Here is a 22,831-nt window from a genome sequence, read left to right as displayed (position 1 = left end):
AGCGTAGAGTTACTCGTCCAGAGACTATCGGGTTCTGTTTCCAGCTGAGTCGCTGTCAGGTCCCGCCAGGTACATAGAGAGATTCTAACTTCACCGTGGTGTGCTGCTACGTTAGACCGCTGCCCCACCAGAGTGTCCGGGCGAGGCTTTCTCATGCAACATCAGCGTCTGACCTCACAAATGCTCTTTTGATTCTCTTTTAAATGGGCACAAATTCCCGTGGGCACAAAGGACTGGTATAATTTAATGCAATAAAATGAGTGCAACTTCATGTCCAACAAGCTCACGGTCAGGCATCCACTTACTTATGGTCATGGGAGGCTGAGCCATCTCAACGTACATTAATAGTAATGCTTGTGTTTTAGGTTTCTCCCAAATAGACGTCTGAAAGCGTTTGGCGCGTTCGGTGGCACCTTTTAGAGCCTAGTTTAATACTATGTGGCCAAAAGTATGTGCACATACGTACACATATGCATCAAGGCTGTTGTAGCCTATCCGTTAAAGTATCAGACTAGTAATCAAAGTGTTGCTGGTTCAAGCCCCACCACTGCCAGGCTGCCACTGTTGGGCCCTTAAGCAAGGCCCTTAACCCTCAGTTGCTTGAACTGTATTAAGTGTAAGTCGCGTAACCTAGTAGGTAAGGTATCGGACTAGTAATCAAAAGGTCACTGGTTTAAGCCCCACCTTTGCCAAGTTGCCAGTGTTGGGCCCCTGAGCAAGGCCCTTAACCCTCATTTGCTTGAACTGTATTAAGCGTAAGTCAGATAAAAGCGTCCGCTAAATGCCTTACATGTAAATAATATGCATCAAGGCTGTCGTAGCCTAGCCGTTAAAGTATCAGACTAGTAATCAAAGGGTTGCTGGTTCAAGCCCCACCACTGCCAGGCTGCCACTGTTGGGCCCTTAACCCTCAGTTACTTGAACTGTATTAAGTGTAGGTCGCGTAACCTAGTGGGTAAGGTATCAGACTAGTAATGAAAAGGTCACTGGTTCAAGCCCCACCTTTGCCAAGTTGGCAGTGTTGGGCCCTTAAGCATGGCCCTTAACCCTCAGTTGCTTGGACTATATATGCTGTCAAAGTATTGTAAGTTGCTTTGGATAAAAGTGTCTGCTAAATGCGGGAAAAGTAAACGTAGATGTATAGAGCACCGCTGACATTCGAACCCGGATCTCAGAGGTGGAGGGTTAGTGCAATACACCGCCGCACCACCCGAGCGCCCTGTTAGGAGTCTGTGTGGGTTATACAGCATAATAAAGCAGAGATTCTGCTGCAGCGTCTTTATGAAACGTTAGCGCTCTCGTTATGGAGCATGACTCTGCATCCTGATTCCTCTCTGACGAGCGGCGGCGGCGGCGGCGAGGGAATCCGCCCAAAACCAGGGTTACCAGGCAGCCGCGGTTAATGAAGCGCGAGCCGGAGAAATAACCTTTAGGCGGACGAGGCCCTCGGTCAGGCCCGCAGGCCGAGCGCCGATCCAGCAGCATTAAGGCTCCGGTGCCAGGAGATGCTGAGTCAGCGCCATCCGTCATCATTACTGTCCCTGATTCAATTATACAGCCTGAACCGGAAACAGCAAAGCATGCTGGGAGGAGCGGCACAAACTTTACTTCTGCTGACCGTCCCAGAACTTAGAAATATAAATCCTCCGCATCCAGGCTGCACCAAAAACTCCATTAATATGTAAATGAGCAGGTCGGTTTCACTGGAGCGCCCGTAATCACGGTTCTGTTTTATGGGGTGCGGACGCGCCTCTTTATAGTCGCCTCGTAAACTCTGCTTTTATTCCTCCGCTGATTATTATCTCACCTCGTCCTGCCAAACTTTACTTATTACAGCTGAACCTCAGCCACGTTAGAGCAGAAACACGTCTGGAGATTCAGCTTTTATCTCAGTCTAGGAAAAAATTATCAGTGTCCCAACTTTTATGGAAATTGTGTTTATATGAGATAAATCACATGCAGCAGCTTTTTGGTTTATGTGGTCGGAGGTTTCTGGCTGCTAAAAACAGGGACAGTTGTAGCCTAGTGATTAAGGTACTGGACTAGTAATCAGAAGGTCACTGGTTCAAGCCCCACCACTGCCAGGTTGCTGCTGTTGGGCCCTTGAGCAAGGCCCTTAACTCTCAATTGCTTAGACTGTACACTGTTACAGTACTGTAAGTCATTTTGGATAAAAGCGTCCGCTAAATGCAGAAAATGTAAAAAGATTCATCGTGCCGACTGTGTGTGTGTATAATAATAATAATAAAAAATAAAAAAATAAATAAAAAATAAAAAATTATAATAATAATATTAATAATATTAATAATAGTAAAATGATAATAATAATAATAAAATAATATTAATAATAGTATAATAATGAAAATGACAAAACTAAATGTAATAATAACAAAATAATAAAATATTAATATGAATAATAATAATCAGTATAAGTAAATGAAATGTAGATAAATTGTGCTGTATTGTATTATGTCGTTGTTTTTCATCACTTGCCAACAGCATAAGTGTGTTTACATCAAACGTTACATAAACAGCCACCGTCTCATTACACTGTGTGTGTGTGTGTGTGTGTGTTCAGACACCCCCGGTGATCAGATTAAATTAAAACCATTAGAGCTTTTTTCATCCCTCAGCCTCCACGTGTAACATCAGGATCAATAAACGATAAACGAACCAACATCTCGTTCTGTTCTCGTCTGAGTTCTTATAAACCAGCGACACGTCACGTCTGAAACTGCAGGAGAAATTTTATTAACAAAATAACATCCAGCGTTATAAACAAACATGTAACAATGCGGCGATAACAAGCAGCTAATAAACACACACACACACACACACACACACACACAGTGTAATGAGACAATGGCTGTTTATGTAACGTTTGATGTAAACACACTTATGCTGTTGGCAAGTGATGAAAAACAACGACATAATACAATACAGCACAATTTATCTACATTTCATTTACTTATACTGATTATTATTATTCATATTAATATTTTATTATTTTGTTATTATTACATTTAGTGTCATAATTATGTTTCTTATCATTATAATTAATATTATTAACATTATTATCATTATTTTTAATTATTACATTTATTTATATTACAATTATCACCATTAATACTATTAACATTATTATTATTAGTAATAACATTATTGTTCTATTATTTCTTTGGTATTATTATTATTATTTTCATCATTATTAATACTATGAACATTAACCATTTTAAAAAATATATATCTTATATTACTTTTATTATTTTATTATTATGACATTTATTATTATTGTTTATTATTATTAATATTACTAACATTATTAGAATTGTTGATATTATTATTATTAATAAATTATTATTATACTTATGGTCATTATTATTATTATATTTATTATTATTGTGTATTATCTTTATTATATTACTGTGTTATTATTTTTATTATAATTATTTCATTATTATTACATTTAGTATTATTGTTTATCATTATTATTAATATTATTAACATTATTAGCATTATTTTTGTCATTATTATTATTATTATATTAATTATTATTATGTTTATTATTTTTATTAAATTATTGTGTTATTAATTATTATTATTATTATTATTATTATTGTTATTATTATGTAATATCAAGGTGATTCTGACTCCTGGTGAGCATGTGGACAGTATTGCTGGCCGTCCTCTTCCTTTTTTACCTTCAGTTTTTTTTTATTTAACCCTTTTTTCAATTAATTGGTTCTTTTTATAAAGAAGTGTCCAGAAAAAGAGTCAGAAATATGACCTGTAATAGCCTCTCACCCCCTCACTAAGATAACAGGAGCGTTACTGCGCGGACGTAAGATGAGCAGCGCGTTTGGGTTTGATCAGAGGTGCTACCTGGTGTGAGGAGCACAGGTCTTCTCGAGACATAGACGCGTCCCCCACTCACAGAACCCCTGCAGAACTCTGATCAGTGATTGGTCGGTTCTAGCCGCGCCTGCAGCGTGTTGGTGTGCGCTAGCTGCTGTAGCGTTATGTAACGCTCACTAACTACCTCTGAGTGAACACACACACTTCAGCACTTTAGCGCCGTGGACAGCACCGAGCCGACACGCTGACATTTTACACACCGCTTTGTTATACAGCACTAAAGTGAACATGTCTGCGGTGCTATCACCCGACCGTGCACCAATAAAACGGGGAATTCAATAGTGTAGATCAGGCAGGCTCGCTGTATGTGGTTGTACCAGCTTTACTGACCATGGTTTAGACTTTATAGTGATAGAACATAGGACAGACATAGCTTGTGAGAGAGACCACGCCCTGAAACCCCCTCCTGCTAACACAATAAACGTTTATGAATTTATTCTGTGCTGGATATCACTATTACCTGGTCAGGATCAAAGACTCCACTAGTTTTATCTCTGTTTGAATTAATCCATCAAGAACCATCAGTTGTAGGGCAGTTGTAGCCTAGTGGTTAAGGTACTGGACTAGTAATCAAAAGGTCGCTGGTTCAAGCCCCACCACTGCTGGACCCTGAGCAAGACCCTTAACCCTCAATTGCTTAGACTGTAAACTGTCACTGTACTGTAAGTCGCTTTGAATAAAAGCGTCTGCTAAACTCCGAAAATGTAAAAGAACCATCAAAATGTACCTTTCATGCCCCCACACACTCTGGACCGGGTGCCAGTCCACCACTGGGCCTCACAAATCTATACATGTACGTACTTACACCTTGTGCAACGCAAAGGAAACCTACAAAGACTCGGGGAGAACATGCAAACCTCCTCAGAAAAAGGCTGGGTGTGAGGATCAAGCCCAGGTAGGTCCTCAGTACCCATGCTGCTGTGGGGTTTCTTTTAATAAAAAGTGTTGGACGGCACAGTAGCGCTGTGGTCTAACAGCAAGAAGGTCCTGGGTTCGATTCCCAGGTGGAGTTTGCATGTTCTCCCCGTGTCTGTGTGGGTTTTCCTCCAGGAGCTCCGGTTTCCTCCCACAGTCCAAAGACGTGCAAGTGAGGTGAACTGGAGATACAAAATTGTCCATGACTGTGTTTGATATTACAAACATGTACAAACTACCGTTCCTGTCATGAATGTAACCAAACTGACCTTAAATCCTAATAAATTAACGCCAGACCAGCCGATAGCGCCGCTGGGATTTGAACCTGTTTAGACTGTAATTGATTTCCAGTGATTAGCCTCAGCAGCGTGTTTTACTGGGTGCTAGTTTTCCGAGGCGGGTTTTACAGCTCGCGTTGTTTACGGCCGGTGGTTAATGTGCGGCCGGACGTTTTTTAAACACACAGCAGAGTCTCTGGTGTCTGACCACAAAGTATCTGAATCCTTCTAAATCCGGTGCAGCTCCTATCGGGTCCTCACGCAGACGGTCCAGGCTGCGCAGCCACACAGAAACACTGTACACGGTTAGATTCTCTCACTTCCCGTCTCATTTAAAATCATTTTATAGGCTTTCAGCTCTTTTAACGACTTTATCACCCTCACACGTCTCTGAAAGCCCGACAGGCTGCGTTCCAAATACGGTTTTACTGTCGAGTCCTGATTTACTGGCTACAACACTAAAAGTGCAGCAGCACAATTGCACATCAAACATTGTAACAGCAGCGCTGGATGATTTATATACAATATTTTATTTTACTTTCTTTAAACAAAGTTTTTCGGACAGTTGAATATGTGATATGCTTATAAAAAAGCAAATTAACGATGCTGCATGTTCGTTTTGGAGACGTGTTTAGTCTCATAACACGATTGAATAACGTCTCAGAGAACATGAAGGAACCAGCGGACAGTCGAGTCCACGTTCCGTTACACACCGGACAGTCGAGTCCACGTTCTGTTACACACCGGACAGTCGAGTCCACGTTCTGTTACACACCGGACAGTCGAGTCCACGTTCCGTTACACACCGGACAGTCGAGTCCACGTTCTGTTACACACCGGACAGTCGAGTCCACGTTCTGTTACACACCGGACAGTCGAGTCCACGTTCTGTTACACAGCGGACAGTCGAGTCCACGTTCCGTTACACACCGGACAGTCGAGTCCACGTTCTGTTACACACCGGACAGTCGAGTCCACGTTCTGTTACACACCGGACAGTCGAGTCCACGTTCCGTTACACTGCGGACAGTCGAGTCCATGTTCAATTACACAGCGGACAGTCGAGTCCACGTTCCGTTACACACCGGACAGTCGAGTCCACGTTCCGTTACACACCGGACAGTCAAGTCCACGTTCTGTTACACACCGGACAGTCGAGTCCACGTTCCGTTACACAGCGGACAGTCGAGTCTACGTTCCGTTACACAGCGGACAGTCGAGTCAACGTTCTGTTACACAGCGGACAGTCGAGTCCATGTTCAATTACACAGCGGACAGTCGAGTCCACATTCCGTTACACAGCGGACAGTCGAGTCCACGTTCCGTTACACAGCGAACAGTCGAGTCCATGTTCAATTACACAGCGGACAGTCAAGTCCACGTTCCGTTACACAGCGGACAGTCGAGTCCACGTTCCGTTACACAGCGGACAGTCGAGTCCATGTTCAATTACACAGCGGACAGTCGAGTCCACGTTCCGTTACACTGCGGACAGTCGAGTCCATGTTCAATTACACAGCGGACAGTCGAGTCCACGTTCCGTTACACAGCGAACAGTCGAGTCCATGTTCAATTACACAGCGGACAGTCAAGTCCACGTTCCGTTACACAGCGGACAGTCGAGTCCACGTTCCGTTACACAGCGGACAGTCGAGTCCACGTTCCGTTACAGACCGGACAGAGCTTTAATAACGTCTCCATCTGGTCCTCATGAATTAAACATCACATGAACTTCAGTATCATTAGGAATCGTCACTCAGGGCGGGCGCGCAGTCACGACCCGTTTCTCACTCGACCGTCATTATCAGTTTTGAATATGAATGCACGCCGCAGGAACCCTGACAGCGCCGAGGCTAATAACACCCGAACGATCTGCTCCCGTTCTAAAAGTGCACGATAACGGCTTCTCCTACAGCCGCAGAACAGCACACGTCATTTAAACTCATAACAGCGCTCCATTATCTCTCTCACCGTCTGAGCTTCATTTCTGACCGAAGTCCTGGTTTATTTCTGAGTTTCTGTTCCTGAAGCAGAGCAGAAATCGATCTGAACTCAGAACAGCGTGATGAGCAGCTACAGCGTCGTTATTCTTCGTTTTAAACTCGCTGTACAACAGGGTTAAATATCAGCGGTTTTTATTCTTTACTGTTCTTCCACCTTCCAGCTTTGTGTGTAATAATTCATTATTACTAACTTTTCATCACAAGGGGCGACCTTTTCCCCCCTATACATTTAGGGTTTGATTATCTTCAGGTTGTGGGAGAGAACATGCTTTGTGATGCTCATATAGCTGCTGTACGTCAGATGCATTGTGTGCTGTAGTGTTCAGAAAGCCTCTCTCACCCTCGGTGTACCACCTCCCGCTGACTGGCACAGCGCTAATTAGATATTTGTGTGAGGTGAGAGTAATAATGCATGTGAATTAGCGTAGGTCCTGACTTCTCGCCTCTCGCCCCTCTCTCGCCCCTCTCTTACCCCCCTCTCTCTCTGTAGCGTGCGGGGCGGCGAACACCGGAGCCGAGGATGAAGGTGAGTCCGAGGCCGGGTGGATCGAAGGCGCCGCCATCTTGCTGTCGGTGGTGTGCGTGGTGCTCGTCACTGCCTTTAACGACTGGAGTAAAGAGAAGCAGTTCCGCGGTTTACAGAGTCGCATCGAGCAGGAGCAGAAGTTTCAGGTGGTGCGAGGGAGTCAGGTGATCCAACTTCCTGTGGCCGACATCGTCGTGGGGGACATCGCGCAAATCAAATATGGTAAATATTACAAATATTATTTTTAAATAAATAATTAAATAAATATATTAAATAATAAATATTAAATGTATATTCTAAAAAACATTATGGTAAATAACAAAAAGTATTATTTTTTAATTAAATAAATAAAATAAATATATTAAATAATAAATATTGAACATCAAATGGTAAATTTTACAAATATGTTAAATATTAAAAAATGTGGTAAATATAAAAAATTATATTAAATATTAAACGATATGGTAAATATTACAAATATGGTAAATATTAAAATTATTATTTTTTAATAAATAATTAAATAAGCATATTAAATAATAAATATTAAATATATAGTAAAATCTTTTTACTAATTATGGTAAATAATAAAAAGTATTATTTTTTAATTAAATGAATAAAACGAATATATTAAATAATAAATAATAAATATTAAATATCAAATGGTAAATATAAAAAATATGCTAAATATTTAAAAAAATGTGGTAAATCTAAAAAATGATAATAAATATTAAACAATATGATAAATATTTTTTAAATATGGTAAATATACAAAATATGGTAAATATTATAAATGTGGTAAATATTAAAAATATAGTAATTATTTAAAAAATAATTAAAAGCTCTATATTTTGTGTTCTTTTGACTGAATAGACATAAATTCCCTCAGGCACTTTCCTAAATCGTGTGGAAAGCCTCCACAAAACACTAAAGGCTGTCATCGCCTTAAAAAAGGGCGGTGGTGCCACCCATGGTTTTGGAATAGGGTATCCAGCGTGCTGATTGTAAGGTGTCCGGATACTTTTGGAGATGATTAATAAGATGGACTGTGTTCTTGTTCAGGTGATCTTCTTCCAGCCGATGGGATTTTGATACAAGGAAATGATCTGAAGATCGACGAGAGCTCCCTCACAGGAGAGTCCGATCACGTTCGGAAAGCTGCAGATAAAGATCCCATGCTCCTCTCTGGTGAGATATACATTCACTGTCTGTTATTATGGCTAGTCAGTCAGCATTTACGTCGCAGTATTTCCGTTGAGCTGCTTTCATCTCAATATACTGTTAATGTGAACATCATCAGTGCATCTTACCGCCCTGTCAGAGTGAAGATTTCAGGGTTTGTACTGTAGTGAGCCCAGCTACCGTGGACCTTCCTTCTGCCCTCCCAGATTTAGCTTGCTGTGGGGGCATGGAGGCACCCATGATTGACGTGTCAATTCCTGTTTAGCCAACAGTCACCGGCGCCTTGTTGATTGTTAATTCGCTCCAGGTGGGAGTGTTTCTATGTATCACGGTTCCTCCCTTAAAGATTTGCCGGCTCCTCTTTTTGGCAACCTGCTTCAGTCCGGTTTCAGTCCGGCTGTCAGCACATCTTTACTTTTTCATAGGAACGCTTTCAGGCTTCACTCAGGAACCGCTTTGACTGTAGGACCGCTGCGTTTCCCTCAATATATCCACATTAATATTCTATTAAACCAAATCAACATTATTATTATACAGTAAGAATAAAAATCCCAGCATGCACAGTCATAAAACGGGCACGTACATTTCTTACACTGATATTCTTCACACCTCGTTATGCAATAATTACGTGGCTCACTTAATAAGCGCTTAATTAGCGCACCGCTGAGGTCATGTGACTGAAGTTAATTCAGTAATACTGTCGAACTCTTTCAGCTGGATGACTTACTGTCACATGGGCAGAGGCGCCACGCCCGTTATTACCCGTGTATTAAACAGGAGGATTTAACAAGTCCCCAAATCCCCCCCCCATCCCAATTTTAATTATTATTAAAATTAAAAGGTGTTTGATGGTGGTGGAGACGCCGTCTAATAAATCACTCCAGAAAATCTCTCATCTGTATTTTATGTGATTTAAACCATCACAGAGGAGACCACTTCCATCAGGACAGATCAGGCGATCGGTCAGAACTTTGCTTTGATTGGCAGTGACCCTCTCTGTAATTAAGCCACGTGGAACCAGAATCCAACCCAGAATTCCAGTACCACACTTGATGTAGGGGTTAAGCATTCAGTTGTGTACCGTTCTCTTGGTGTATGCCTTACACAACGACTCCTAGAACCAGCTCACTTTTATCCACCATCTAGCTCTACAGTGTTTTACTGTAAACAATGACAGAATTTATTTACTTATTTATTTATTTACACCGAATGATTTATTCTGATCAGGGTTACAGTGGGTCCAGTGCCACCTTCAGCACAGCACAGCAGGATACAGCTCAATCATTTACACATTCCCATCACACCTAGGGGCAGATTAGACCGGCTGGTCCTATTTTTGGATGCAGGCAAGACGCGGGACTCCTCACAGACAGTGAGCGGAGGTGAGATTCGAACTAAAAACCAACTGAAAGCACAGAATGAAACCTGAAATACTTTCGCTGCTTGAATACCAAGCAATTTAGCATGTGGCTGGTAAAAAGTGTAAAGGATTACAAGGTCACAGAGGTGGGATTTGACATCATAACCCTCGTCCTGATGCACATGAAACTGAAGCGGGTTCGTTCTGGTTTGTGCTGGTATTTTTTGGGCATCGCGTCCGGATCTCTGATGGTTCTCTGATCACCAGGTACCCATGTGATGGAGGGTTCAGGACGGATGATCGTCACGGCGATCGGCGTGAACTCTCAGACCGGGATCATCTTCACCCTGCTGAGTGCCGGTGGAGAAGAGGAGGAGAAGAAGGAGAAGAAGGGTACGGTGTACTCCTCATACCATTCAATTCTTCTACTTTTACTCACAGGTCACGGACTAATGACAAAGAACAACAAGATGAAAATTAAAACCTTGATATATACAGTGTATCACAAAAGTGAGTACACCCCTCACATTTCTGCAGATATTTAAGTATATCTTTTCATGGGACAACACTGACAAAATGACACTTTGACACAATGAAAAGTAGTCTGTGTGCAGCTTATATAACAGTGTAAATTTATTCTTCCCTCAAAATAACTCAATATACAGCCATTAATGTCTAAACCACCGGCAACAAAAGTGAGTACACCCCTAAGAGATTACACCCCTAAATGTCCAAATTGAGCACTGCTCGTCATTTTCCCTCCAAAATGTCATGTGATTTGTTAGTGTTAATAGGTCTCAGGTGTGCATAGGGAGCAGGTGTGTTCAATTTAGTAGTACAGCTCTCACACTCTCTCATACTGGTCACTGAAAGTTCCAACATGGCACCTCATTGCAAATAACTCTCTGAGGATCTTAAAAGACGAATTGTTGCGCTACATGAAGATGGCCAAGACTACAAGAAGATTGCCAACACCCTGAAACTGAGCTGCAGCACAGTGGCCAAGATCATCCAGCGTTTTAAAAGAGCAGGATCCACTCAGAACAGACCTCGCGTTGGTTGTCCAAAGAAGCTGAGTGCACATGCTCAGCGTCACATCCAACTGCTGTCTTTGAAAGATAGGCGCAGGAGTGCTGTCAGCATTGCTGCAGAGATTGAAAAGGTGGGGGGTCAGCCTGTCAGTGCTCAGACCATACGCCGCACACTACATCAAATTGGTCTGCATGGCTGTCACCCCAGAAGGAAGCCTTTTCTGAAGTCTCTACACAAGAAAGCCCGCAAACAGTTTGCTGAAGACATGTCAACAAAGGACATGGATTACTGGAACCATGTCCTATGGTCTGATGAGACCAAGATTAATTTGTTTGGTTCAGATGGTCTCAAGCATGTGTGGCGGCAATCAGGTGAGGAGTACAAAGATAAGTGTGTCATGCCTACAGTCAAGCATGGTGGTGGGAATGCCATGGTCTGGGGCTGCATGAGTGCAGCAGGTGTTGGGGAGTTACATTTCATTGAGGGACACATGAACTCCAATATGTACTGTGAAATACTGAAGCAGAGCATGATCCCCTCCCTCCGGAAACTGGGTCGCAGGGCAGTGTTCCAGCATGATAATGACCCCAAACACACCTCTAAGACGACCACTGCTTTATTGAAGAGGCTGAGGGTAAAGGTGATGGACTGGCCAAGCATGTCTCCAGACCTAAACCCAATAGAACATCTTTGGGGCATCCTCAAGCGGAAGGTGGAGGAGCGCAAAGTCTCGAATATCCGCCAGCTCCGTGATGTCGTCATGGAGGAGTGGAAAAGCATTCCAGTGGCAACCTGTGAAGCTCTGGTAAACTCCATGCCCAGGAGAGTTAAGGCAGTTCTGGGAAATAATGGTGGCCACACAAAATATTGACACTTCAGGAACTTTCAATAAGGGGTGTACTCACTTTTGTTACCAGTGGTTTAGACATTAATGGCTGTATATTGAGTTATTTTGAGGGAAGAATAAATTTACACTGTTATATAAGCTGCACACAGACTACTTTTCATTGTGTCAAAGTGTCATTTTGTCAGTGTTGTCCCATGAAAAGATATACTTAAATATCTGCAGAAATGTGAGGGGTGTACTCACTTCTGTGATACACTGTATATATATATATATATAGTGCTCGAAAGTCTTAAGACCGGCTTAAGTAGTCAAGTCAACTTTATAAGTATTCTGCTTTTAACAACAATTAACTTTACAGAATCCAGACCGACAGACCAAAAACCTCCTGTTGAGCAGACAAGGGTGCCAGTGGCAGGAAAAAAACCCTTAAAATTACAGGAAGAAACCTTGAGAGGAACCAGACTGAGCAGGGACCTCCATCCTCCCTGGGTGTAGCCTAGTGGTCAAGATAATGGACATGTAATCAGAAGGTTGCTGGTTCAAGCCCCAACACTGCCAAGTTGCCACTGTTGGGCCCTTGAGCAAGGCCCTTAACCCTCAATTCCTTAGACTGTATACTGTCACAGTACTGTAAGTCCCTTTGGATAAAATGCAGAAAATGTCAGATTAATTAGACTTACACGAATCACACATACACTAAATTAATTTAAACTAAAAGTTGTAACGGGGGCGGCACGGTGGCTCGGTGGGTAGCACTGTCGCCTCACGGCAAGAAGGTCCTGGGTTCGATATCCAGGTTGGGTGGTCCGGGTCCTTTCTGTGCGGAGTTTGCATGTTCTCCCCGTGTCTGCGTAGGTTTCCTCCGGGAACTCCGGTTTCCTCCCACAGTCCAAAAACATGCAGTCCACAACCATAACTGGATAAGAGGTTAAGAAAGTGAGTGAGTGGGTTAACATTTACATGTTTAGCATTTAGCAGATGATTTTATCCAAAGCGACTTACAGTATACAGTTTAAGCAATTGAGGGTTAAGGGCCTTGCTCAAGGGCCCAACAGTGGCAACCTGGCAGTGGTGGGGTTTGAACTGGCAACCTTCTGCTTACTAGTCCAGTGCCTTAACCACTAGGCTACAACTGCCCCTGTCCCCTGAAGTTATAATTAGTGAAAATAACAAGTAAGGTTTTGGGGGGGTGGGGTGACATTAGGCAAAGCGTGACACTGTGTGCGATACGGCTCTCCATAATAATCCATCACTGGCTAATGTAAAAAAATAAATAAATAAAATTCAGTGACTTCATGTCGGCCAGTGCGTTGGTGGTGCAAGTGGAGGGTTTGCATTAGGGAACTGGAAATGACCAGGTTGGGAGAAAAAAAGGGAAAATAAACAAAAGTACTTTATTGTTTAATGTCTGTTAGCTAACAGCAAACATGTGTAACTCTCGTTCTGTGAGGGCGGAGACGTCCAGTGTGTGTTTCCTTTAAAATCATACAGCCGTACTAAATAACGTCAGATTACAGCATCAGAGGTGTAGTGTGTGTTTAAACGTATGTGTAAACATCTCTCACACACACTGTATGTAAAAGCATTGTGTTCAGTGTTGCTGTGTGCCAGTGCCCGTGCCCGTGCCACGCCTTACGCTCTTGTTATTCTGTAAACTATTAACACAGGTCAGGCTGTGGAAGACGGCCGACAGCTAGCAGGTAGAGTATCGATTTGTTTCTCCTGGACCCCACAGCGGTTCTCATTTCCTTCCGTTAGTATCCCGGTAGATCCCCCGTCCCATCTTCAGCAGCACAGCTTTTGTTTTTTATTCTGACTTAAAAAAACGTGAGATTTTTAAGTATCTCAGACGCATCTCATCCATCCGACCGCTCAGGCGCCCATCAATGGGTTGACCCGCATTTTCGTGAGCGTTACGAACTTGATTTTAATGTTGTTTTATATTTCAGAACCTGTGAGTATTTTAGAACAACTTAAAATGTACGTTTTTATTCTATTGTGATTATTCAGTCAGTAGTTTGTTTGTAGGGCTGTGGTAGTTTAGCGGTTAAGGTACTTAACTAGTCATTCGAAGGTTGCCACCAAGTTGCCACTGTTGGGCCCCTGAGCAAGGCTCTCAAGCCTTAATTGCTCAAATTGCATTCAGTGATAATTGTAAGTCGCTTTGGATAAAAGCGTCTGCTAAGTGGCGCAGCGGTTCGAGGCTCGGTGTTGCCACCGGTCGGCTGGGCGCCATCTGGCGGGCATAATAGGCAGTGCCTGCAGCAGATACTAATTGGCCACCTTATCTGCAGGGTGGGGACCGGACTATATGTGGGTGGGTGGGTCTTCATACGCTGTGTAAGGACCCTGATTGGCAGGAAGCGCGGACGAGAAGAGGAGGGCTGTACACGTGTAAAGAAGGCGTGGGCAGCGGCGTGCTCTCCGTGGATGCAAATCTGGAGTCTGTCAGCAGCGGAAGACGAATTGGATGCACTAAATCGAGAGGAAAAATGGGGAGAAAAATGCATAAAAAATAAATAAATAAAAAATAAAAGCATCTGCTAAATGCAAAAAATGTAAATGTAAAAAAATAAATGCACTTTTTTGAACTCGTCTAAGTGTAAATCAGCCACCGATTCTCTTCTTTACGTTCTAATGGTTAGAAATTTAAAAGAATTTTAGCTTCTGTTTGGTTTGAAACTCATTAATGCATCGATGTGATTGATCTAAATCACGTATTTAGATCAGACATGGTGGATGAAATGTGATTAGAATTAGAATGATTAGAATGATTAGAATGATTAGAATTAGAATTCCAGACTGTTATGACTTGCTTGAGTTGGCAGCTCCTAAACTGCGCCCGATCCTGACTCCTGTGCCATCGATCGCTCACGCCATTCTGTGCCTCCGTTGTGTTTCATGTCGGCCTGTGTTTTCCGTGCGATGTGTCCTGTGTTGTGTTTTGAACACGTAACCCATTGATGATGCCGTCGCCCTTCGGATTTCCGCTTATTTCTAGCAGCTTGATGAAAGTGTGACAGGAAGTCGTGGTTACGACGCTCTTAACCATGTTGTTTTTGTTCACTCTTATTTTTTTATTTTATGATCATTTTGGTACTCGCTAGACCACTCCCATCCCTCCTCCCACCCCATCGCAACTATAGCCACCGATGGTGCTGCAGGCGCAAACGCCCCCGGTAATGCCAGCCTAGTCAATGGTAGGTTGAGAACGACCTCCGTTGCTTCTCCTTTACGGCTCCATCCCTTTATTTTCTTTCCTTATTTCTATTTTTCTATCTTAAGTTTCCTCTCCTGCTGCATGCCCCCCTGAGTGTGTGAACTCTTTTATTTTTAGTTATGCTCCCTTTTCTTACCTTTTTATACTGATGGGTAACAGGATACAAATCAGAGGTTATTATCACTCTAACTACAAAAAGAAATAGTCCTATACTGCTATAGAAATACTGCTATCAGCTGATGTGTGTACGCAGACATGACTGGCTCAGTCTGAACGTTGGTAGCTGTTAGTAGGTGCATTTGTCAGTGTGCTCTCAGTGCAGGTCCCAGGCCCGGGTTGCATAAAGAAGGGAATCCAGTGTAAAAACTGTGCCCAGTCTGGTATGAGGACAAGATCCACTGTGGTGGCGCTGAAATACGAGAGCAACTGAACAACAAGAAAACAAATAAAAACAAACTTTTCAACCTTTCACCGATCAGCTGTTATTATTCAGGGAATTTTTTGACGTGTAATACCTCGTGGCAGGCATGATCTGGATCTAAACACACCCCTATTCAGTCTAAACACACCCCTATTCTGTCTAAATATATTGTGGGCCTGGTTGTTATAAACCAGTATTTATTAATTTACATCAAAAACAGCACATAGGGCCGCTCAGGTAAAAACACACGCTGGAACCAGAGCTGGGATCTTGAATACATCGTATCGAATCTCAGCTCAACCGCATGAACAACGATTGGCCTGTTGTTCAGATATGGGCGGGACTAAGCCGGATGGGGTCTCTCTCTCTCCCATCACTGGTGCAATTACGACCTCTGCTGGCTGATTGATGGCGCCTGCAAAGAGATGAGAAAAGAGTGCTCTCAGGGTGTGTCTCTCCATACACGACGCTGAGCTGCACTGCACTCGTCGAAGTGTAGGTGATAAGATGCATACGGCTGCTGCCCACGTGTCGGAGGGGGCGTGGGTTAGCTTCGTTCTCCTCAATCAGAGCGGGGATTGGCAGAAGAAGACAATCAATCAATAACCTGCAGCAGGTATGGTACAGGTTATACAGGTATGTTAGTGGTTAGGGTTCAGATTCTCCCTCCTCTGTTTCCTCTTCAGTTCCTGAACCTGTTGCTGATTGGTTCTTCTCCTGCCATCTGTGGTGTTGCATGCTTCATCCTCCTGTGTGTCTCGCCTGCATGTCCTGTACGAGTGTGTACTGTTGCCCTGTCACTCGTGGTTCGTGACGTGTGTGTGTGTGTGTGTGTGTGTGTGTGTGTTATCTGTACATGGAATATCTGAATATTTGGCTTTTTCTGTACAGTTGATTAAATTCCATTAACTGCAATAAACCTGAATAAAATCAGAAGCTGTATTAAAATCGGGACACGATTCAGATATTCTGTGGCATCAAGTGAAAAGCACTAAATGTGAAATATTATATTTTACTGCCACTAACAATACAGTAAATCCCACAACTACACATCAATCGAAGCTCTCACTGATGAAGCATGTTCCACTGACAGAACCGAACCGTTCTCAGAACCGTCAGTGTTCCACTGGATTAAAAGCCAAAACGTTCCATAACTGAATGTCCAGGTTCTCCAAAGCACCGCAAAAACAAAGTTCTGCTTTTAAGAAGAACACAAATTGACACAGGACAAACAGAGGTGTGTCAACACCAGACCAGGAGCTTACTGGACACACCATTCCAAACCCCCAACCTGTCTACAACTGCCCCTGCTTTCTAGAACAGGTTTTCCCAAGAGTGATTGAGAATTTGTGCCCATTAATCAATCAGGGCACCACAGATTCAGTTCTTATTCTACTCATTCTGCTGGCTGATTGATGGCGCCTGCACAGAGATGAGAAAAGAGTGCTCTCAGGGTGTGTCTCTCCGTACACAACGCTGAGCTGCACTGCGCTCGTCAAAAGTGTAGGTGATAAGATGCATACGGCTGCTGCCCACGTGTCGGAGGGGGCGTGGGTTAGCTTCGTTCTCCTCAATCAGAGCGGGGATCGGCATTGGTGGAGAGGAAGCGTGACGCAATCGGGCAATTGGATGCGCTAAAAAGGAGAAAGATGCATAAAGAAAATATATATACAGGTCCTTCTCAAAAAATTAGCATATTGTGATAAAGTTCATTATTTTCCATAATGTAATGATAAAAATTAAACTTTCATATATTTTAGATTCATTGCACACCAAGTGAAATATTTCAGGTCTTTTATTGTTTTAATACTGATGATTTTGGCATACAGCTCATGAAAACCCAAAATTCCTATCTAAAAAAATTAGCATATTTCATCCGACCAATAAAAGAAAAGTGTTTTTAATACAAAAAAAGTCAACCTTCAAATAATTATGTTCAGTTATGCACTCAATACTTGGTCGGGAATCCTTTTGCAGAAATGACTGCTTCAATGCGGCGTGGCATGGAGGCAATCAGCCTGTGGCACTGCTGAGGTGTTATGGAGGCCCAGGATGCTTCGATAGCGGCCTTAAGCTCATCCAGAGTGTTGTGTCTTGTGTCTCTCAACTTTCTCTTCACAATATCCCACAGATTCTTTATGGGGTTCAGGTCAGGAGAGTTGGCAGGCCAATTGAGCACAGTAATACCATGGTCAGTAAACCATTCACTGTGAGCAGGTGCCAGGTCGTGCTGAAAAATGAAATCTTCATCTCCATAAAGCTTTTCAGCAGATGGAAGCATGAAGTGCTCCAAAATCTCCTGATAGCTAGCTGCATTGACCCTGCCCTTGATAAAACACAGTGGACCAACACCAGCAGCTGACATGGCACCCCAGACCATCACTGACTGTGGGTACTTGACACTGGACTTCAGGCATTTTGGCATTTCCTTCTCCCCAGTCTTCCTCCAGACTCTGGCACCTTGATTTCCGAATGACATGCAAAATTTGCTTTCATCCGAAAACAGTACTTTGGACCACTGAGCAACAGTCCAGTGCTGCTTCTCTGTAGCCCAGGTCAGGCGCTTCTGCCGCTGTTTCTGGTTCAAAAGTGGCTTGACCTGGGGAATGCGGCACCTGTAGCCCATTTCCTGCACACGCCTGTGCACGGTGGCTCTGGATGTTTCTACTCCAGACTCAGTCCACTGCTTCCGCAGGTCCCCCAAGGTCTGGAATCGGCCCTTCTCCACAATCTTCCTCAGGGTCCGGTCACCTCTTCTCGTTGTGCAGCGTTTTCTGCCACACTTTTTCCTTCCCACAGACTTCCCACTGAGGTGCCTTGATACAGCACTCTGGGAACAGCCTATTCGTTCAGAAATTTCTTTCTGTGTCTTACCCTCTTGCTTGAGGGTGTCAATGATGGCCTTCTGGACAGCAGTCAGGTCGGCAGTCTTACCCATGATTGCAGTTTTGAGTAATGAACCAGGCTGGGAGTTTTTAAAAGCCTCAGGAATCTTTTGCAGGTGTTTAGAGTTAATTCGTTGATTCAGATGATTAGGTTAATAGCTCGTTTAGAGAACCTTTTCATGATATGCTAATTTTTTTAGATAGGAATTTTGGGTTTTCATGAGCTGTATGCCAAAATCATCAGTATTAAAACAATAAAAGACCTGAAATATTTCAGTTGGTGTGCAATGAATCTAAAATATATGAAAGTTTAATTTTTATCATTACATTATGGAAAATAATGAACTTTATCACAATATGCTAATTTTTTGAGAAGGACCTGTATATGGAACCAAAGTGTAAAACATGATGTTAAAATCCTAATAAATAAATATAAATAAATTATACAGCTGCCATTGTTTAGTGGTCCAGCCAGGACCCGACCTGCCCGGTGAAAACGAGCAATAATTCTGAATCAATAATAATAATTAGAGCTCCAGTAGATCTGCACTATCAGTACTCTGAATGAAACACGTCCCCCCCTCAGAAGCCTGTTATGATACTGTGTGTTATGTATGTTACTGTCACTGAGATGTCAAAACGTTGACCAAATGTTCATCTTCTGTCTTCCTGTTTTTATTTTGATTTCACTGTCGTGTCCCTGTCTGCTCTTTTTTTTTTTATTATTGTCTCCTGTTCCGTGTCTCGTCGTGTCTCCATCGTAGGTAAAATGCAGGATGGAAATATGGAGAACAACCAGACCAAAGGTAACCTACTTTCACTCTCAGCTCTCACGCTCAGTTCCTTTCTCTTTTTGTTTCCGAGTCGGGTGCAGAGCTCTGGCGTCGTCCATTAATCCTGACGTGTCTCTTTCAGTCCTGTCGCTTCTCGTTTTGTCTGCTGCTTCTTCCAGACGCGTCGGGGCGTTTTGATTATTCTCGGGGTTTATTTTTATTTATTTTTAAATCTTATAAAGTTTAGAGTTTAAAGTGCATCAGTGGAATCTTTGTACTTTGGGGTAATTAAAGTCGTGTTTGCTGCAGTTCCTGAGAGGTTCATGTGCAAATATCATCCGGTTTAAATGAAGGACAAAAATGTCTCAATCTAAACCAGCAGAGCAGCTGATGTGAGCAAGAGATTTGGAGATTCTGGTTAAATTACCTTTTTTCCAACATCTAAAGATTTGTTCTCCAAATCAGAATCAGAATCAGTTTTATTCACCAGGGTTGTTTGCACACACAAGGAATTAGTTTCTGGCTGTTGGTAGCTCTCTAAAATATCCAGACTAAACAATATGCAGACAGTGTCCATGAAATATCAAGTACATGAACATTGATCGATTTCCAGATCCAGTGCAGAACTGCAGACCTGGTCCAGTATTAAAACAGGACAGTGGTAAGGCTGAGCGGCCACATGAACAATGATTGGCCTGTCGTTCAGATATGGGCGGGACTAAGCCGGATGGGGTCTCTCTCTCTCTCAGGACTGGTGCAATGACGGGGTGTAAGACAGGGTGTAAGACAGGGTGTAGGAGATCATGTTGGACAGATCGTGTGTGTGTGTGTAAAAAGCCGAGTGTGTGTTTTATAACACACTCGATCTCTAGCAGCTCTCGTTATGTTGATGCGACTGAGTTTTGTTCCGGCGTGTTTGTTGACCTCTGAGTTTCTGCTCACTGACCTGCTGCTGCTTCTGATCTCTGATCTCTGACTCCTCATTTCTTCTGGGTGTTTAATCAGAGCTGGTTTTACTATAGTAAATTTGTGTTGGATTAGTATTTTATCATTATGTGATGTATGTGGGAAGAATGTTATTATTAATTTATTATTAATTTAAGTAAATCTTTACTTGCTTAAATGTAGTAATTTACAATTAATTTAATACAAACCAAATCAATCATTTTGAGCTAATGCGTTACCCCAGTACACATTATTAATCAAATACATACATGTTAACAGGACAGTGGTAAGGCTGAGCGGCCACAAGAACAACGATTGGTCTGTTGTTCGGATATGGGCGGGACTAAGCCGGATTTGGTCTCTCTCTCATGACTGGTGCAATTACGACCTCTGCTGGCTGATTGATGGGGCCTGCACAGAGATGAGAAAAGAGTGCTCTCAGGGTGCGTCTCTCCGTACGCAACGCTGAGCTGCACTGCACTCGTCAAAGTGTAGGTGACAAGATGCATACGGCTGCTGCCCACGTGTCGGAGGGGGTGTGGGTTAGCTTCGTTCTCCTCAATCAGAGCGGGGATCGGCATCGGTGGAATAAACAAAGTATTTAAAAAAAACACATTTTTAATGTAACGCCTTGGCAAAAGAAGAATTTACAGTCCCAGTGTTCTGAAACGTTCCACGACGAGCCGGATCGATCGGCGGTGACTTGCGGTGACGTTTCCTCCTCTCTGCCGGTTGCAGTGAAGAAGCAGGACGGCGCGGCGGCGATGGAAATGCAGCCGCTGAAGAGCGCCGAGGGTGGAGAGGCCGACGAGAAGGAGAAGAAGAAGGCCAACGTCTCGAAAAAGGAGAAATCCGTCCTGCAGGGCAAACTGACCAAGCTGGCCGTGCAGATCGGCAAAGCAGGTGATTAAAACTCAACTCAACTCAAACACTTATAATGTTCATGACTGGAATAAAGAACACACCTGATTACATGTCAAATAAGTGGTAGTGAATTATCAGGAGAAAACAAACAGAGCTTTAATAGCCCCGTGCAGCCCTTATGGGTGCCGCCATCTTGTGAAGGATAATAAATGTACTCAGCAATACGGTATTTTAACATTTATTTAGGGTAAGTGCAGGTTCATCTGTAGTTTATGGATGTTTAGTGTGAACGATTCTGCAGAACGTTGTTGATAATATAATATTATTATTATTATTATTATTGTGTTATTTATAAATAAATAATGACCCGTGTGTGTCTGTAGGTCTCTTGATGTCGGCCATCACGGTGATAATCCTGGTGCTCTACTTCGCCATCGATAACTTTGTGCTCCAGAAGAAGCCGTGGCTGCCCGAGTGCACGCCCATCTACATCCAGTACTTCGTCAAGTTCTTCATCATTGGTGTGACGGTGCTGGTGGTGGCCGTTCCTGAAGGACTTCCTCTGGCTGTTACCATATCGCTGGCGTACTCCGTCAAGGTATAACCGTTCCTAACGCCTTCCTCACCCTCGTGTGCATGGCTTATATACATTCCCTGTTCTCTGGAGTGTTCTAAAATTCTGGGTTGGGTCATGAGCCAAAAAAAAAAAAAACGCAGAGAAAACAACGTGTACACGATCGCCCCCTTGTGGAGGCTTTACGCTACATCCTGTAAACCACACTGGGATCAGATTGCCTACATTTGTATTAATTTAGCATATTTCGTTTTGTGTTTCGTTTTGATGCATCGTTTGTGTTGCCTGGGTCGCGGTAAAATCATGATCAAAATGTGGGTCACTTAAAATAAAGTGTGAAAAAGCCGGTCTAAAGCACACCAGCGTTTGACTCTGGAGCACTAAGTTGTGCACAAAAGCGAGCTGGCATCACATGGCCCTGACCTCAAGAGGGTGAAATGCATAAGTGAAATACAGGCCGAGCCCCAAACCTCACTCATGCTTGTTAGTAAATGGAAGAGAATTCCTGCAGTCATGTTCCAAATCCTAATATGAATCCTGACCAGAAGAGCCACACAGATCCAGTCATGTTTCCACGGCTTGTAAATAGAATCAGGGAAGGGAGGTGTAGCCTAGCGATTAAGGTAGTACTCGTAATCAGAAGGTTGCTGCTGTTGGGCCCCTGAGCAAGGCCCCTAACCCTCAGTTGCTTAGACTGTAAGCTGTAAATGTAAATATCATCACCTGGTCCGTGTCTCTGTGTTTCTGTACGTCTGTAGAAAATGATGAAGGACAACAACCTGGTGCGCCACCTGGACGCCTGCGAGACCATGGGCAACGCCACGGCTATCTGCTCGGACAAAACGGGCACGCTGACCACCAACAGGATGACGGCGGTACAGCTGTACTCGGCCGACGTTCACTTCAAAGTGATCCCCGACCCGAGCGCGCTCCCCTCCAAAACTCTGGACATGCTGGCCAACGCCATCTCCATCAACAGTGCTTACACCACAAACATCCTGGTGAGATACCCATCATTCATTTCTCTCATTTTCTACCACTGCTTTATCCTGGTCAGGGCTGCAATGGGTCCAGTTTACCTGGAATCTCTGGAT

General features: G+C 43.2%; 1 protein-coding gene across 14 annotated transcripts in view; it reads left to right on the top strand.

Moving 5' to 3' along the window:
* atp2b2 (ATPase plasma membrane Ca2+ transporting 2) overlaps positions 1–22,831 on the top strand; it is a 111,084-nt gene that overhangs the window by 67,953 nt on the left and 20,300 nt on the right. For 6 of the 14 annotated variants that reach the window (XM_062986646.1, XM_062986642.1, XM_062986644.1 and 3 more), the window contains exons 4-12: positions 7,602–7,859; positions 8,697–8,822; positions 10,444–10,569; positions 13,723–13,755; positions 15,163–15,255; positions 19,346–19,387; positions 21,038–21,202; positions 21,547–21,761; positions 22,496–22,738. In XM_062986646.1, coding sequence (XP_062842716.1) covers positions 7,602–7,859; positions 8,697–8,822; positions 10,444–10,569; positions 13,723–13,755; positions 15,163–15,255; positions 19,346–19,387; positions 21,038–21,202; positions 21,547–21,761; positions 22,496–22,738 — 1,301 coding nt within the window. The remainder of the gene's footprint in view (positions 1–7,601; positions 7,860–8,696; positions 8,823–10,443; positions 10,570–13,722; positions 13,756–15,162; positions 15,256–19,345; positions 19,388–21,037; positions 21,203–21,546; positions 21,762–22,495; positions 22,739–22,831) is intronic. The other 8 variants (XM_062986648.1, XM_062986645.1, XM_062986653.1 and 5 more) reach the window with 5 other exon arrangements.

Source organism: Trichomycterus rosablanca, chromosome 24, assembly GCF_030014385.1.
Source record: "Trichomycterus rosablanca isolate fTriRos1 chromosome 24, fTriRos1.hap1, whole genome shotgun sequence".
Taxonomy (NCBI): Eukaryota; Metazoa; Chordata; class Actinopteri; order Siluriformes; family Trichomycteridae; genus Trichomycterus; species Trichomycterus rosablanca.
The sequence above is the reverse complement of the archived record's forward strand: the minus strand, read 5'-3'. Positions and strand labels throughout refer to the sequence as shown.